General features: G+C 38.8%; 1 protein-coding gene across 2 annotated transcripts in view; it reads left to right on the plus strand.

Annotated features, from left to right (window-relative positions):
* AEBP2 (AE binding protein 2) overlaps positions 1–16,113 on the plus strand; it is an 83,519-nt gene that overhangs the window by 46,024 nt on the left and 21,382 nt on the right. For both annotated transcript variants that reach the window (XM_023226133.3, XM_023226134.1), the window contains exon 4: positions 10,005–10,191. In XM_023226133.3, coding sequence (XP_023081901.1) covers positions 10,005–10,191 — 187 coding nt within the window. The remainder of the gene's footprint in view (positions 1–10,004; positions 10,192–16,113) is intronic.

The following is a 16,113-nucleotide window of genomic DNA, read 5'->3' on the forward strand; positions in this document are numbered from 1 at the left end:
CCCAAAGTGCTGGGATTGCAGGTGTGAGCCACCACGCCTGGCCCATCTTAATAGTTTTAATTAGTATTTCTTTCATTATGGGTTAGGTTGAACATCTTTTCATATGTTTAACCATTCAGATTTTTTTTCTTAATTTATTTTCTTTTAAATAAGTGGTCTTTGAAGAAAAAAATGAAGCAGGTAGTAAATGAATAAATGAATAAATAAGTAAATAAATGGTCTAATTAATTTTCTGGGGCACAGGTCCTATTACTTTAACACCCCATTGTTTCTTGTAGTCATACTACAGATCTTGGCCATGACATTTGCTAGAAATGTGACTGCGAACTGCTTTCTTAACTTCCTGTCTAATGTGTAGTTGGTAGTACTGGTTACCTCATGAAGTTCTTGTTCAGTGTGTGCACAATAAATATGAGATTATTTATTAAAGTAAAAGAATCATTTAAATCATTTACATCTTCAGTGTATTTCCATGTGTGTATGTGTGTGTAAGTATATTTTAAGGCAGCCATTCTGCTAGTTGATGATGATGTATATGCAGGTTAATTTCAAAGCCTGTACAAATGTTTTTTGTTTTTTGTTTTTTCCAAATCCTCTTCTTAGAAACCGTAGATGTTTCCTATTGCAGAGGGGAAAGAAATTGTCTTTGAAAGAAAAAAAGTTAAGGTATATGATTTAGTGAGGTATTGTTCCATACATGAATCATAGGAATTATTTAAATCAACAAAACATTGATGTCTAAAGTACATGGCACTATGCTGGGCATTATGGAAATGAGGTAATGAGAAAAACAGAGTAGGCAGGGTGCCGTGGCTCATACCTGTAATCCCATCACTTTGCGGGGCTGACACAAGCAGATTGCTTAAGCCCAGGAGTTTGAGACCAGCCTGGGCAAAGTGACGAAACCTTGTCTGTACAAAAAAAAAAAAAAATACAAAAATTAGCCAGGTGTGTTGGCGTGTACCGGTAGACCCACCTACTCAGGATGACTGAGGTGGAAGGATCACTTGAGTCCGGGTGATTGGGGCTGCAGTGAGCTGAGACTGCACTCCAGCCTGGGTGACAGAGAGAGACCCTGTCTCCAAAAAAAAAAAAGAGGGGGGCAGGCCTCTATACTCAGGGAACTTGTAGTCTCTGGGTTTATACAGATCTAAAGAAACTTAAATAATGAAATATAAGTGCTTTAATAGTGACCTATGAAAGATTCTCTGGGTTAGTGATCAATTAAATTATAACAGGGGCTGGGAAAAGATAGTAGAAGATGAGTGGCAGATGACTATAGAGAGAGGAAGTGATAAGGTGATGTTTGAGGTAAGTCTCTGCTTTTTTTTTTCATTTTGTTTAAAGATACGTTATAATTTATAGTTCTGTCTAATGCACACTTGTTTAACAGTTTAACGATTTGTTTCTTATGTTTGTATGTACATTTGTAACTACCATCCTGATGGAGAGTATTTCAGTAAGACAAGATTTCTAAGGTCCTTTGCTGCTCTCTCTCTTCTCCTGCCCTCCACCCATCTGCACAGACTATATTCTAATTTCTTTCATACTTACTTTGTGAACTCAGTCGTGTGAACTCTTGTATCTGGCTTTTTGTTCAGTCAACAAAATATCAGCGAGATTTGTACAGATTTTATGAAGAAGTCATTTAAAAACATTGCTCTGTAGTATTCCACTGTACAGATAAATCCATTCACTTGCTGTTGGGCATTTGGATTGTTTCCAATCATTGGTTGCTTTTTTTTTTTGAGACGGGGTCTCACTCACAGGGTCACCAAGTTTGGAGTGTAGTGGCTTGATCTCTACTGACTGCAGCCTCGATCTCCCTGGCTCAGGTGTTACTCACACCACAGTCTCCCAAGTAGCTGGGATTAACAGATGTGTGCTACCACATCCAGCTAGTTTCTTGTAGAGATGGGGTTTTGCTATGTTGCCCAAGCTGGTTTCGAACTCGCAGGCCCAAGCGATCCTCCTCCTGTGACCTCCCAAAATGCTGGGATTACAGGCATGAGGCACCATGCTCCACCATCTTTGGCTAGTATTAACCGAGTTGCCCCATGGACATTCCTTTTTAAATGTCGTCTGATTACACATACATATTCATTCCTCTTAACTATATAGTATCTTAATACTACCAGTCCTTTCTTTTCTTTTCTCTCTTTTTTTTTTTTTTTTTTGAGATAAAGTTTCTGTAACCCAGGCTGGAGTGCAGTGGTGCGATCTCAGTTCATGTAACCCACACCTCCCGGCCTTAAGTGATCTACCTGCCTCGGCCATTCAAGGTGCTGGGATTACAGGCATCTACTGATCCTTTTAATTTTGGCCATTCTAGTGGATGAATAGTGGCATCTCATTGTGGCTTTAATTTTTGTTTCATCATTTTGCAGTGATGTTGACCACATTTTGTGCTATGGGTATCTGAATATTCTATTTTGGGTGAAGTTCCTATTCAAGTCTTTGCCAATTGTGTTGATTGGTTGGTTTGTCTTTTAGTATTGACTTAATAGAAATTCTTCAGAAAGTTTGAATATGTCTTTTGTTAGATATATATATTGTAAATAACCTTCTCCTAGTCTTTGGTTATCCTTTTCCCTGTTTCTAATGGAGTCTATTGTGTTATGGTGACAAGGGGGATCATTTCAGGTATTTTTTTAAAGTACATAATTTATACACATAAAATTTAACATTTTTAAGGTTACTACAGTTCAGTGATTATTTAGTATACTCACAGTTTTGTAAAATTATTACTACTGTCTGGTTACAGAAAGTATGTAGGCTTTTGAAAGAGAAAAAAGGGACCGGGTGCAGTGGTTCACGCCTGTAATCTGAGCACTTTGGGAGGCCAAGGCGGGCGGATCATTTGAGGTCAGGAGTTCGAGACCAGTCTGACCAACATGGTGAAACCCTGTTTTTTCTAAAAATGTAAAAATTAGCTGAATGTGGTGGCACGCACCTGTAATCTCAGGCATTTGGGAGGCTGAGGCAGGAGAATCATTTGAAACCGGGAGGCAGAGGTTGCAGTGAACTGAGGTCACGCCACGACACTCGTCTGGGTGAGAGAGCGAGACCCCACCTCAAAAAACATAAAAAAATAAAAAACAGCAAAAAAGGGAGCATTTTAAAAAGTGAACTATTTAGGGAAGAGCGTGTAGTTTCATATATATAAGCGATTATGGTAGCAATTTGAAAATATTTAAAAACAAATATTTCTGATTAGTGAGCTTTGACTATCTAGAAGTTAAAAATGCAATTGGTGAAAAAAGTTTCTCATGTTTGTTTTGTGGTGAGCAAGATGAAGTAAGGGTCAGAAAGAATTATAGGAAACGATTGATGCATTGCAGACCCTTTGACATTGAATATGTATATTATTATATTACATATTTTAACTAAACGAATTCTTAAAATAATTCTTTGAGTTAATTACTGTTGTTGCCCTCATTTTATAGATAAGGAACTGAGGCAAGAACAGATTAAAAAAATTTTTTTTTTGAGGCATAGTTTTGTTCCGTTGCCCAGGCTAGAGTGCAGTAGTGCAGTCTCAGCTCACTGCAACCTCTGGCTCCTGGGCTCAGGTGATACTCCCACCTCAATCTCCAAAGTAACTGGGACCACAGGCACATGCCACACGTCTGGCTAATTTTTGTATTTTGTGTATACACACACACACACACACACACACACACACATACATATATATGTATTATTATTATTATTTTTTGGTAAAGACAGGGTTTCGCCATGTTGGCTAGGCTGGTCTCGAACTCCTGGGCTTAATCAGTCCACTCACCTCGGCCTGCCAAAGTGTTGGAATTACAGGCGTGAGCCATCGCGCCTAGCCATATTAAATATTGTTTGTGGTCATGGTCAGTGGCAGATTCTGAATTTCAGAGGCAGAAAGAATCTGGGGTCGTTAATTATGTTACTCTGGTGTATTTATAGAAACCAATAAATCAACATTTCTATTTGGAATTTTTCTTCCTTTGATCACCTCATTGTCTGTAAAACTGGTGCTTTCTGATTTGTGTTCTGATAGCCCCTTGTTGATCTTCATAGGACTTCTGGGAATATGAATACCATGATCTTAGTACTAACAAAGATAGTCTTAGGATTGCTTCATCCAAATAAATTTGTTTGGAAAAAGAAAAAACCAATTCAGTAATTCTATGTTTCGAATTTTAGAAAAGCTGCTTGGCCACTAACATTTTTTTGTTGTTGTTGTTTGAGGCGGACTCTTGCTCTGTCGCCCAGAGCAATGGTGTGATCTCGACTCATCACAACCTCGGCCTCCCAGGTTCAAACTATTCTCCTGCTTCAGCCTCGAGGTTGCTGGGATTACAGTCACCTGCCACCACGCCCAGCTAATTTTTGTATTTTTAGTAGAGACATGGTTTCACCAAGTTGGTCAGGCTAGTCTCGAACTCCTAACCTCAGGTGATCCACCTGCCTCGGCCTCTCAAAGTGCTGGGATTACAGGTGTGAGCCACCATGCCCGGCCAACGTGCATTAGTATATAGGGTATTTCAGTGGAAGATCACATTTAAAACAGTCAATGTTTGTATTAGTCCGTTTTTCACACTGCTATAAAGATACTACCTGAAACTTAGTAATTTATAAACAAAAGAGGTTTAATTGACTCAGTTCTGCATGACTGGGGAGACCCCAGGAAAATTACAATCATGGTGGAAAGTGAAGGGGAAGCAGTACCTCTTCTTCACAAGGTGATGGCAGAGAGTGCAGGGGAACCTGCCATTTTTTAAAACCGTCAGATCTCGTGAGAACTCTCACAGTATGACAAGAACAGCATCGGGGAAATCGCCCACCATGATCCAGTCACCTGGGAGGTTTCCCACTCAACACATGGGGATTATAATTCAAGATGAGATTTGGGTGGGGACACAGAGCCAGACCATATCAGTGTTCAACAACCAGCTTTTCCCTCATGATTGAAATTGGTTTCTTTTTCTTCATAACACCATGTGTAGTGGCTTGAGTTCAGTGATAATTGATATATTTATGAGTGAAAATATAAAACATATTTGAAAACTAAAACCATATTCAGCAACATGAAATGCTCATGTAAAGAGAATGGTACTAGACTATTTGAAGCAACAGCAGATTTGTCTCTGACTCATATTCTGTAGGATGTTGATTAGTTGATGCCTAAAATTATTTTTTCCTTTAGCGGAGAAGAGTTTGTATTTAAGTGAAATATGTGTGATTCTATTACGTTTTTCTTTAATATAAGCACTCTTTAGTTCTAAATTTTACTTCTTTTTTTTTTTTTTAATGATTTTTGATTGATAAATGACCAAAATAAAAGATAAAACAATTTTCTGTTAGAATTCTCATTACTGATTTCATTTCCAGGGACTGAATGATTGATGATTAAAATAAACTTTTTTTTTTTTTTCCTTTTCTGTGGGGGGAAGGTTAGAGATGGAGTCTCCCTTTGTTGCCCAGGCTAATCTCAAACTCCTGGGCTCCAAGTGATTTTCCCACCTTGGCTTCTCAGAGTGTTGGGATTGTGCATGCACTTGGACTAAAACTCTTGATGGTTACTCTCTGAGTTCTAGATGCTGTTAGAGCCTATTCTTCGGTGTCTGGAAGGATGCTGGGACAAAATGACTCTAAGACCCTATGGGGACCATATACAGATAATCCTGAGTGGAGTCATCGCAAAATCCCTCTGAATAGTATACTGGAGGGTTTAAGTCTGAACTGTTGTTACCTCAGCCTTAATTGTAGTCAGCCTTTCTAATATTGGAAATGTAGAGTTTTTTCAACAGATTAGTTGAATAAAGCAATACTAAACTAGGAACCCAGTTGCAAAGATTTCCTTATATTAATGTACAATTATACAGTAGGAGATAGAAAATACAGGCATAATAACTTCTAAAACAGTGAAGTGAGGAAAGTGAGTATTTTATGGCTTATTCTGTGATAGCGCTGGGTAATAGAAATATATGTGAACCACATGTCATTTTAAATTTCCTAATGCCATATTAAAATAAAAAACAGGTGAAAATAATTATCTTTGGTTTTACCTAATATATTATTATTTCAGCATTATCAATTTACAAAATCAGTAAATTGTACTTTTTGATGCTAAATCTTACAGATATGATGTGTATTTGAGACATACAACATTTCTCAATTCAGACTAGCCACGTTTCAAATGCTTGGAAGTTATGCATGTATCTAATGGATATATGTATTGGATGGTAGAAAACTAACCCATCAGGGTAAATAAACACTCTCAATTCAAGTATCAAGCAATTTTGAGTATCAGGTTTTATATATTTATTTTTTACTTTATTTTTTTTTAAACTGTGACTGAGTCTCACTCTGTTGCCCAGGCTGGAGTGCAGTGGCACGATCTTGGCTCAGTACTCTGCGTCGCAGGCTGAAGTGATTCTTGTGCCTCAGCTTCCTGAGTATCTGGGTTACAGGCTTGTATCACCATGCCCATCCCAGCTAAATTTTTTTTTTTTTTGAGACAGAGTCTCACTCTTTTACCCAGGCTGGAGTGCACTGGCATGATCTCAGCTCACTGCAACCTCCCCGGCTAATTTTTGTATTTTTATTAGAGACGGGATTTCACCATGTTGACCAGGCCGGTCTTGAACTCCTGGCCTCAAGTGATCCACCCACCTCAACCTCCCAAAGTATTGGGATTACAGGCATGAGCTACTGTGCTCGACTCAGGTTTTAAATTAAAAGTTAAATTGGTCATTACAGAAATGCGGTTGAAAACCACAAGATACCACTTCACATTCACTAGGATGATTTTAATAAAAACATGAAAATAGTGTTGGTGAGAATGTGGAGCTGGTGAATATACAACATTGTGAATACACTAAATTCCACTGAATTGTACACTTTCAAATGGTTAATTTTATGTAATGTGAATTTCACTTGGATGACTAATATTAATTTAAATGAAATAAAGTTAAATGTTCATTTACTCAGTAACAATAACAATATTTAAAGTGTTGAGTAGCAGATATTTGGCTAGTGGTTCGTAGGGTTGCAGTGACCTTGGCAGTGGACCATGTAGTTCTGTGGCAACGTGGTACTCCACAGAAGAGATGGCGACTCTAAAAAGCGTTATTATTTCTTGGTACTTAAAATATGTGTGGTAAAATTTTAAATTTTATATAAAGAAATCATTAAATGCTGACTTTTCATGGTCAGAATCGGTAGGTGAAAATTCTTGTTGCAGCCTATTTGAGGACCATGCCATTCATCGGGTTGTTGTATGAATTAAATACTAATTTCAGAGCAATGAATATGGCTAATTGCCTCTATTCAGGGTTTCCCATAGCCCTGTGCTTTAATTAGGCCTTACGGTACTCCTTTGAAGTTACTGCTTTATATGTATGTTTTGCTGAACATACAGAAGCTCCTTTAGTAACGATATCTTACTCATCCTTATACTTTTAGCATATTGTGTAATACTGGACGTAGATAAGTATTTGAACTAAAGTCTTGAATCATTTATTTCTACCTCTTTTTTAACTTAGTATGCACCATAGAGTAAGTAAACATTTTTCATAGAGATGCTGAGGGCCATAAGGAGCCCCCAGAATATATTTTGTATGTCAAAATAAAGAGAGTAATTATTAATGGATACCATATAAGAAGAATGTGTGATTTTTTTTTAATCAGCATCAGTAAACATATAGCTGTTTAGTTCTGCTAATATACTTAGTAATATCTATGATTTGCAAGATGCTTCTGGAAATACAAATATTCATAAATATACATCTCTGTGTTCAAAATGGAAAGTGAGTTGGGATAAGTATATAGATACGCAGTTAAGTGTGAGGACAGCCTCAAGGGAGAATTAGCTCTTGCCCATTTGGGGCAGATTTAGAGAGACTTTATGAGGAAAGTTACGATTTTTACAAAAAAAGGGCTGTGTTGTGATTTTAGCAGCTTACAATAGGTAGAGGTACCTCGATTGAAGGAAAGAGCCTGAGGCATCTGAATTTTTAAATGCTGTTATCTAGATGAACTCTTACAAGATAAACCGCCTGGGGATAACATGATGAATATATTTGTTTTTTTAACATGACAAATTTGTATACTTAGAGTTTGGTAAGTCAGAAACTAAGTAAATTGGTTAAATGACTAATAGAAAAGTCATTATCCATCCGTCTGTGGACATTTCTGTTTTGTTTTGCTTTAATTACCACGATTCATTTGTTAGAAGACCTGCAAATTTTTTCCCCCCAAGATATAATTAGAAATCACACACTTACACCGTAGTTAATTTGTATATATTAATTCTGGTGCCACCTGAACATTTTGCATTCTTTGTCAAAATAGCACATCTGTAAGGTGACTCGGGTAGTTAACCTTTTGATTTCTTAATATTGCTAGTACAGAAGGCTAAAGAGGCAGTATTTGAAGGATATTATAGAGTGCTGCATATGACCAACACTGAACATGTCTTTTCTAAGAGAAAGGCTAGATCTAATTGTTTAGCAAATTAATTTTATTTATTTTAAAAATATTAAATGTAGTCCGTATGGGTTTTCATCTGAAGCTTAAGAAATTTGTAATAAAGTAAGTTACAAAGACAAGGCAGGTGTGGTGGAGCACACCTCCTAGCTCTGTGGGAGGCCGAGGCAAGTGGATGGTTTCAGCCCAGGAGTTCAGGACCAGCTTACCCAACATGGTGAAACCCCCTCTTTACAAAAAATGCAACAACAACAAAATATTAGTTGAGCGTGGTGGCATGTGCCTATAGTACCGCAACCTGGAAGGCTGAGGTGGGAGGATTGCTTGAGCCTGGGAGGTCGAGGCTACAGTGAGCCGAGATCATGCCACTGCACTTCAGCCTGGGTGACAGACTGAGACCCTGTCTCAAAAAAAAGAAAAAAATACATTAAAAAGCCAATATTGAATTTTTCTGTCACCTGTTTTAATAGTGTATAACACTAGGAAGTCGACTGAAAGGTTTTGAAGTAACACGTATCATAAGAAAAATACGGCCGGGCGCGGTGGCTCAAGCCTGTAATCCCAGCACTTTGGGAGGCCGAGACGGGTGGATCATGAGGTCAGGAGATCGAGACCATCCTGGCTAACACCGTGAAACCCCGTCTCTACTAAAAAATACAAAAAACTAGCTGGGCGAGGTGGCGGGCGCCTGTAGTCCCAGCTACTCGGGAGGCTGAGGCAGGAGAATGGCGTGAACCCAGGAGGCGGAGCTTGCAGTGAGCTGAGATACGGCCACTGCACTCCCGCCTGGGCGGCAGAGCGAGACTCCGTCTCAAAAAAAAAAAAAGAAAAATACTCCAGAAATCCAGGAATCCAGCTTGGCATGGTGGCTCACACCTGTGATCCTAGCACTTTGGGAGGCCGAGGCAGACAGATCACATGAGACCGGGAGTTCGAGACCAGCCTGGCCAACGTGGCGAAACCATATCTCTACTGAAAATACAAAAATTGGTCAGGCATGGTAGCACACACCTGTAATCCCAGCCACTTGGGAGGCTGAGGCACAAGAATCACTTGAACCCAGGAGGCAGAGGTTGCAGTGAGCGGAGATCGCACCACTGCACCCCAGCCTGGGCAACAGCAAGACTCTGTCTCAAAAAAATAAAAATAAAATTCAGGAATCCAGTCATTGTCAGGATATCTAATTCTTTGTTGCAAAAACAGCTTATTGCTCCTGCTATAAAAATGATTAATTCAAAACCAGATTTTTCTAGGAAGAAGATCCCACTATTTTTGTATTGCATATAGTGGTGGAAATAGCAGTAAACTGGGAGGTCGTGAAACTTGGTGCATTTTCAAGCTTTGTCTAATGTATGTCATCTTACTTGGCAGCTTACTTCATAAAGTGAAAAGACTACTAGTCCCTTATGCTTCCTTTCTGGAATTAGTTCTATTATACTACTTATTTACTTCTGAAAATACTAGATACTCACTCATGTAGATTCTTCTCGTGCCCTACACAGTATGCCTGACATTATTTCTGTTTTATATTCTTTTAGTGTGTTGTTGGTGGCTGCAATGCCAGCTTTGCTTCTCAGGGAGGGCTAGCTCGTCATGTACCCACACACTTCAGTCAGCAGAACTCCTCAAAAGTTTCAAGCCAGCCAAAGGCCAAAGAAGAATCTCCTTCTAAAGCTGGAATGAACAAAAGGAGGAAATTAAAGAACAAAAGACGACGCTCATTACGTAAGTGTTACACTAAGAAAATCTGATGTATTTGATGGTTTTAAAAGATATCTTGGGCTTTTGTGCAAATCCACTTGGAACTTCAACTCCTCTTCTATTAAAAGTAATAAACAGGTAGGATGCCCATCTGTCAGTGTGAGTGAGAATTCAGTGGCACATGTTTATAGTAGCTAATGGAGTATATGTGGCCTTCAAATATAAACTGTATAGAATTAGATTTGGGGGCTACTCTGATTCTCTTCTAAAATAACATTTAAAATATGGTAACATTGGTATTTCTAGAAATATTTTAGAAAATTTGAACATGTTAAAAGTAAATATCAAGTAAAAGTTAAGTAACCTATCTACTCCAAAGTAGTGTCTGTACCTGAGCTACGAGGTAGAGGCTGCAGTGAGCCGTGATCACGCCACCACACTTGAACCTGGGAGACAGAGTGAGACCCTGTCTCAAAAAATCAACAACAGAAAAACCACCACAAAGCAATGTGTGTGGATAACAAAGCAGTGTTTTGGTTTTTTTGTTTTTTGTTTTTCTGAGATGGAGTCTCATTCTGTCATCAGGCTGGAGTGCAGTGATGTGAGACAGGGTTTCACTATGTTGGACAGCCTGGTCTCAAACTCCTGATCTCAGGTGATTGCCTCTCTCGGCCTCCCAAAATGCTGGGATTACAGGCGTGAGCCACCACACCCAGCCGATAGCAAAACAATTTGAATGTAATGTGTGTCATAGTACCTAGTCTGTTGTAACATATATGTACAATGTTTATGTGCTTATTTACCAAAATGTATCCTTGATGTTTAGGATAGAAAATAATTAGATGTTAAGGCTTGTAAATGCTGGGAGCAGGAACAGACTTTGAAACCTCAGAGTGTAGCTGGTCACTGCTTCTTTGCGTCAGCTGGTTAGTTTGTGGCTTTTTTTTTGGATGGAGTCTCGCACTGTCGCTCATGCTGGAGTGCAGTGGTGTGATCTCGGCTCTCTGCAACCTCTGCCTCCCGGGTTCAAGGAATTCTCTGTCTCAGTCTTCAGAGCAGCTGGGATTACAGGCACCCGCCACCACGCCCGGCTAATTATTGTATTTTTAGTAGAGGCAGGGTTTCACCATGTTGGCCAGGCTGGTCTTGAACCCCTGACCTTGTGATCCACCCGCTTTGACCTCCCAAAAGTGCTGGGATTACAGGTGTGAGCCACTGCCCCCGACCAGCTGGTTAGTTTTAACTGTATATCCTCAATGAAGAACTACCAATGGGTGAATGAGTGAATGAAGCTGTTGTGGAAAGGAAGTCCACTCCAAGCGTGAATTAGAAAGAAAAAATAGATTGTACGTTACCCTTTCTCTGGGGATTGATTAGTATAGACAAGACTCCAGACACTAATTCCTGACTATGAAATTAGTCTGTAAAACACTGAAATCTTTTTGTTACTATAGAGTTATAGCGGACAAATGAACAGACCAGAAAACTGTTGTTGGTTTTTTTTCCCTACCTCGTTAACTGAGAAAAGCAAACTTTCTTAAACTCTTAGTTTCATTCTTGCTTTTTTTTTTTTTTTTGATACAGGATCTTACTCTTGCCCAGGCTGGAGTGCAGTAGTAAGATCATGGCTTACTGCAGCTGCAGACTCCTGGGCTCAAGCAGTTCTCCCACCTCAGCCTCCCAAGTAGCTGGGACTACAGGCCTGAGACACCATGCCTGGCTAGTTTTTATTTTTTGAAGGGATGGGGATCTCTCTGTGTTCTCCAGGCTGGTCTTGAACTCTTGGGTTCAAGTGATCTTCCCACTTCAGCCTCCCAAAGTGCTAGGATTACAGGCGTGAGCCACCACACCTGGCCTTAAGTTTCTTTTTTGTTTAAGTAATCATGTTTATTTTTAATCAACATTGGCTATTTATGGTACCATTTTCATTTTGACCTCCTTTATAAAAACAGAAATTTAACATTGTCATTTTACTTGTGTTAATATCGAATATCTTGCAGTTGCACACAGAAAATTGCTAAATATATATTATGGTACTCAAAAACCAGATAACTTCTCCACCAGTTTCACCTAACCTCATTATTATTTTAGTCTCAGTGTATACACAGTAATCATTTAAATTTTCGGACTTTTCACATTATATACTTGGCAATATCTATGCAATTTGTTACTCTTTGTCTTGTAAAGAGAAGATAGATTCAGCTAAATACCCAGTTCTTGCTTAGAAACAAAGTACTAGTGCCGGCTTAAGTATATGTTTCTTTTGACGGTGGTGTTTCCCTCATACTAACTTAGCTTGTCAGGCAGGCTGCATAGGGAGAGTTGGCAGAGAGAGGTGGTGGATGAAAATACCTTTTTGTCATCTGTTTTATTGAGGAGAATGGGGTTAGTCCTGCATATATTACTTTATGAACTTTAAAAAGGATCCAAAGCTTTTTCACTGTGGGGAGCCATTGTTAAGACAGTGCTGTGATTTGAGTTAGCATGGTTGCAGCTGCTGCAGTTCACTCTTTCTTTAAAAGTATACGTATCTATAGCAGTTATCTTTACCTAGTATCTTCCTCATGTAATTCAAGAAGATAGTTTTTACATAACTGAAAAATATACCTTTTAAATAGCAGCACTGCAGCAAATGTAATTTTCTGTTTGAAAAAAAAATTTTTTTTAACCTTTTTTTTTTTTTCTTTAGACAGAGTCTCACTCTGTCACCCAGGCTGGAATACAGTGGTGTAGTCATGACTCACTGCAGCCTCGACCTCCTGGGCTCAGGTGATCCTCCCACCCCAGCCTCCCAGGTAGCTTGGACTACAGGCACACACCACCACACCCAACTAATGTTTGTATTTCATTTTTGGTAGAAATGGGGTTTTGTCTTGTTGACCAGAGCTCTTGAGCTCACATGGTCCACCCATCTCAGCCTCCCAAAGTGCTGGGATTACAGGTGTGAGTCCCTGCACCACCCAGCCTGATAAAATTTAAATACGTGTGTGTGTATATATATATATATATATAATATATATCTATTTTTAATTTTTATGTAATTTTTCATTATTTTAAAACATCTTTAAAAAGTATTTTTAATGCTTTTCAAAATATACTTTAAAATGGAAAGAATAGTATAATAAATACTTGTATTTCTCTTCACTTAGAGATTTACCAATATGGTACATTTGTTGTATCTTCCTACCTACATACTTTTTTGGTCATGGACCCAAAATTCTTAAGATGCATTCCTAAGCATAAAGATATTTTTCTACATAACCATATCATCATCATTACACCTAAGGAGAAGATAAATCATACAATATATGTAATTTTGAACCATGGGAAAATAGAGTTTCTATTTTTGTGGTTTCCAAAGTATTTTTTTTGAGGCAGAGTCTCATACTTACTGCCCAGGCTGGATTGCAGTGGTGTGATCTTGACTCACAGCAACCTGTAATGTTAGGTTGTCAGTTTGTGATCTTTCAACTTTTTTGTTTTGTTTTTGTTGTTGTTTTTTTTGAGACAGGGTCTCACTTTATTGCCCAGGCTGGAGTGCAGTGGTACAGTCTTAGTTCACTGCAACCAGTGCTTCCCAGGTGCAATCAGTTCTCGTGTGTCAGCCTCCTCAGTAGCTGGGACTACAGGCACACACTACCATGCCCAGCTAATTTTTGTATTTTTAGTAGAGATGGGGTTTTACCATGTTGGCCACCAAGTCTCAAACTCCTGGCATCAAGTGATCTGCCTGCCTCGGCCTCGCAAAATGCTGAGATTACAGGCGTGAGCCACTGTGTACAGCATCAAAGGTTTTAAATTATATATCTTATTAGTTAAAAAAATACTGAGCACACAGTCTTAACACATGTAATTTATACATTGTATACGGGTAATACTACTAATGTACATTATGCAAAATTGCCAAGAAGGAATATTGAAAAAGAATGAGATGAAGAAATTAACAAAGGTGTTATATTCTTTAGTTACTCTAATGGATCATGACACACACCTACTTTGGAGACTACTGTTCTAGTTTGGTATTCTTGATATATACAATGCAGATAGTGTGGTTAAGGTCTGAATGCACAGGCTGAAGATTGAGGGCTCCTTTCATTATTGTGAATTTAAGTGATGGCTTCAGTGTTTAAATTTGAGTGAGGAGTGGTCAATTTGAGTGATTTAGAGTGATGAGTTATTATTTTCCCTAAGTGTTTATTCTTCTTAGGAAAAAGCATATATTTGGAGAACTTGGGGAAAGTACACATTTTTTTTTTTTCGAGTAGCCACTGATCTAACAGGAAAGTGATGTATTTCTCAGAACTCTCTCCTGCTCAACCCTGAAAATGTCAAGTACTTTTTTCTTTCTGATTTCCCATTGTCACTACATTCTTAGTCTTGGGTTCTGCTCCTTTCTTTTCTTTTCTTTTTTTTTTCCTTTTTGAGACAGAGTCTCGCACTTTTGCACAGGCTGGAGTGCAGTGGCATGATCTCAGCTCACTGCGAGCTCTGCCTCCTGGGTTCATGGCATTCTCCTGCCTCAGCCTCCCGAGTAACTGGGACTACAGGCACCCGCCACCACGCCCGGCTAATTTTTTGTATTTTTAGTAGAGACGGGGTTTCACCATGTTAGCCAGGATGGTCTCGTTCTCCTGACCTTGTGATCTGCCCGCCTCAGCCTCCCAAAGTGCTGGGATTACAGGCATGAGCCACTGCGCCTGGCTGGGTTCTGCTCATTTATTGCTAGTTGGTGTTTTATTTTCTCTTGTGGAAATATCCAGAGAAAAGAGCTGTTTGTTTAGGTATGTTCTGTTTAATGTGCCAACTGGTGAAAATATTCCTCCATAAAAGCTATGGTGGATTTGTGTAGATGTTTTGAGAACTCTTTGAATAGCCAGAGTGTGGGAAATCAGCGTATATGTAATTCACAATATGCTGTACCAGGGAATCAAGCCAACTCTTTTATTAGTAAAATTGAATTTTCAATTATAGATCTTGAAAAATTACATGTATTAGTAGGCTCTACAAATGTAAAATAATCAACGTATTTATTTGAGCAACTTTCTTATTAGGAATAAGAATAGAACAATGTATAATAATAATTAGTGGGATGAAAATCGAAATTTGAAAAATGTTCCTACCAAATTAAATCTTCAATGTATAATTTTTTCTGTTACACTAAAATATTGCCTACTGTATGTTTGTGAAATAGTTTGTTCTTTCAAAAAAATTCCATGGTGGAACATGCCTGAAGTCCTAGCTACTCAAGAGGCTGAGACAGGAGGATCACTTGAGCCCAGAAAGTTAAGAGACTGCAGTGAACCATGATCACACCACTGGTCTCTAGCACCTTGGGCAGCAGAATAAGACTGTGTCTAAAAGAAAAAGAAAAACACCAGTTATATGAGCTTATTAATATAAATGGCCTTATGATTTATAAGGCATTTTTATATGCATTTGTTTTATTTAATTACAATTGAAAATTGTTAATGATACTTTACATTTTACAAATAATGCACAGTGTAATGCAGGTTAAGTAGTTTGCTCTGCCGTCACACAGGTGATAACTGGTGGAGTTGATTGGCACCTTTGGTGGACTGATTGGCGTCCAAAAATTTGTTTGTAATTTTCTTAGATCATTGTTCGAATAGTTGTTCATAATCAAGAAAATACTTGTCAAAAACCTGAAAATAGGCTGGGTGCAGCGGCCATGCCTGTATACTCAGCACTTTTGGAGGCCAAGGTAGGCAGATGACATGAGGCCAGGAGTTCAAGGCCAGCCCAGCCAGCATGATGAAAACCCAGCTCTACTAAAAATACAAAAATCAGCCGAGCTTGGTGGTGTGCGCCTGTAGTCCCAGCTACTCAGGAGGTTGAGGCATGAGAATTGCTTGAACCTGGGAGGCAAAGGTTGTAGTGAGCTGAGATGGCGCCACTGCACTTCAGCCTGGGTGAAGGAGTGAGACT

Source organism: Piliocolobus tephrosceles, chromosome 10 (assembly GCF_002776525.5).
Source record: "Piliocolobus tephrosceles isolate RC106 chromosome 10, ASM277652v3, whole genome shotgun sequence".
Classification (NCBI taxonomy): Eukaryota; Metazoa; Chordata; class Mammalia; order Primates; family Cercopithecidae; genus Piliocolobus; species Piliocolobus tephrosceles.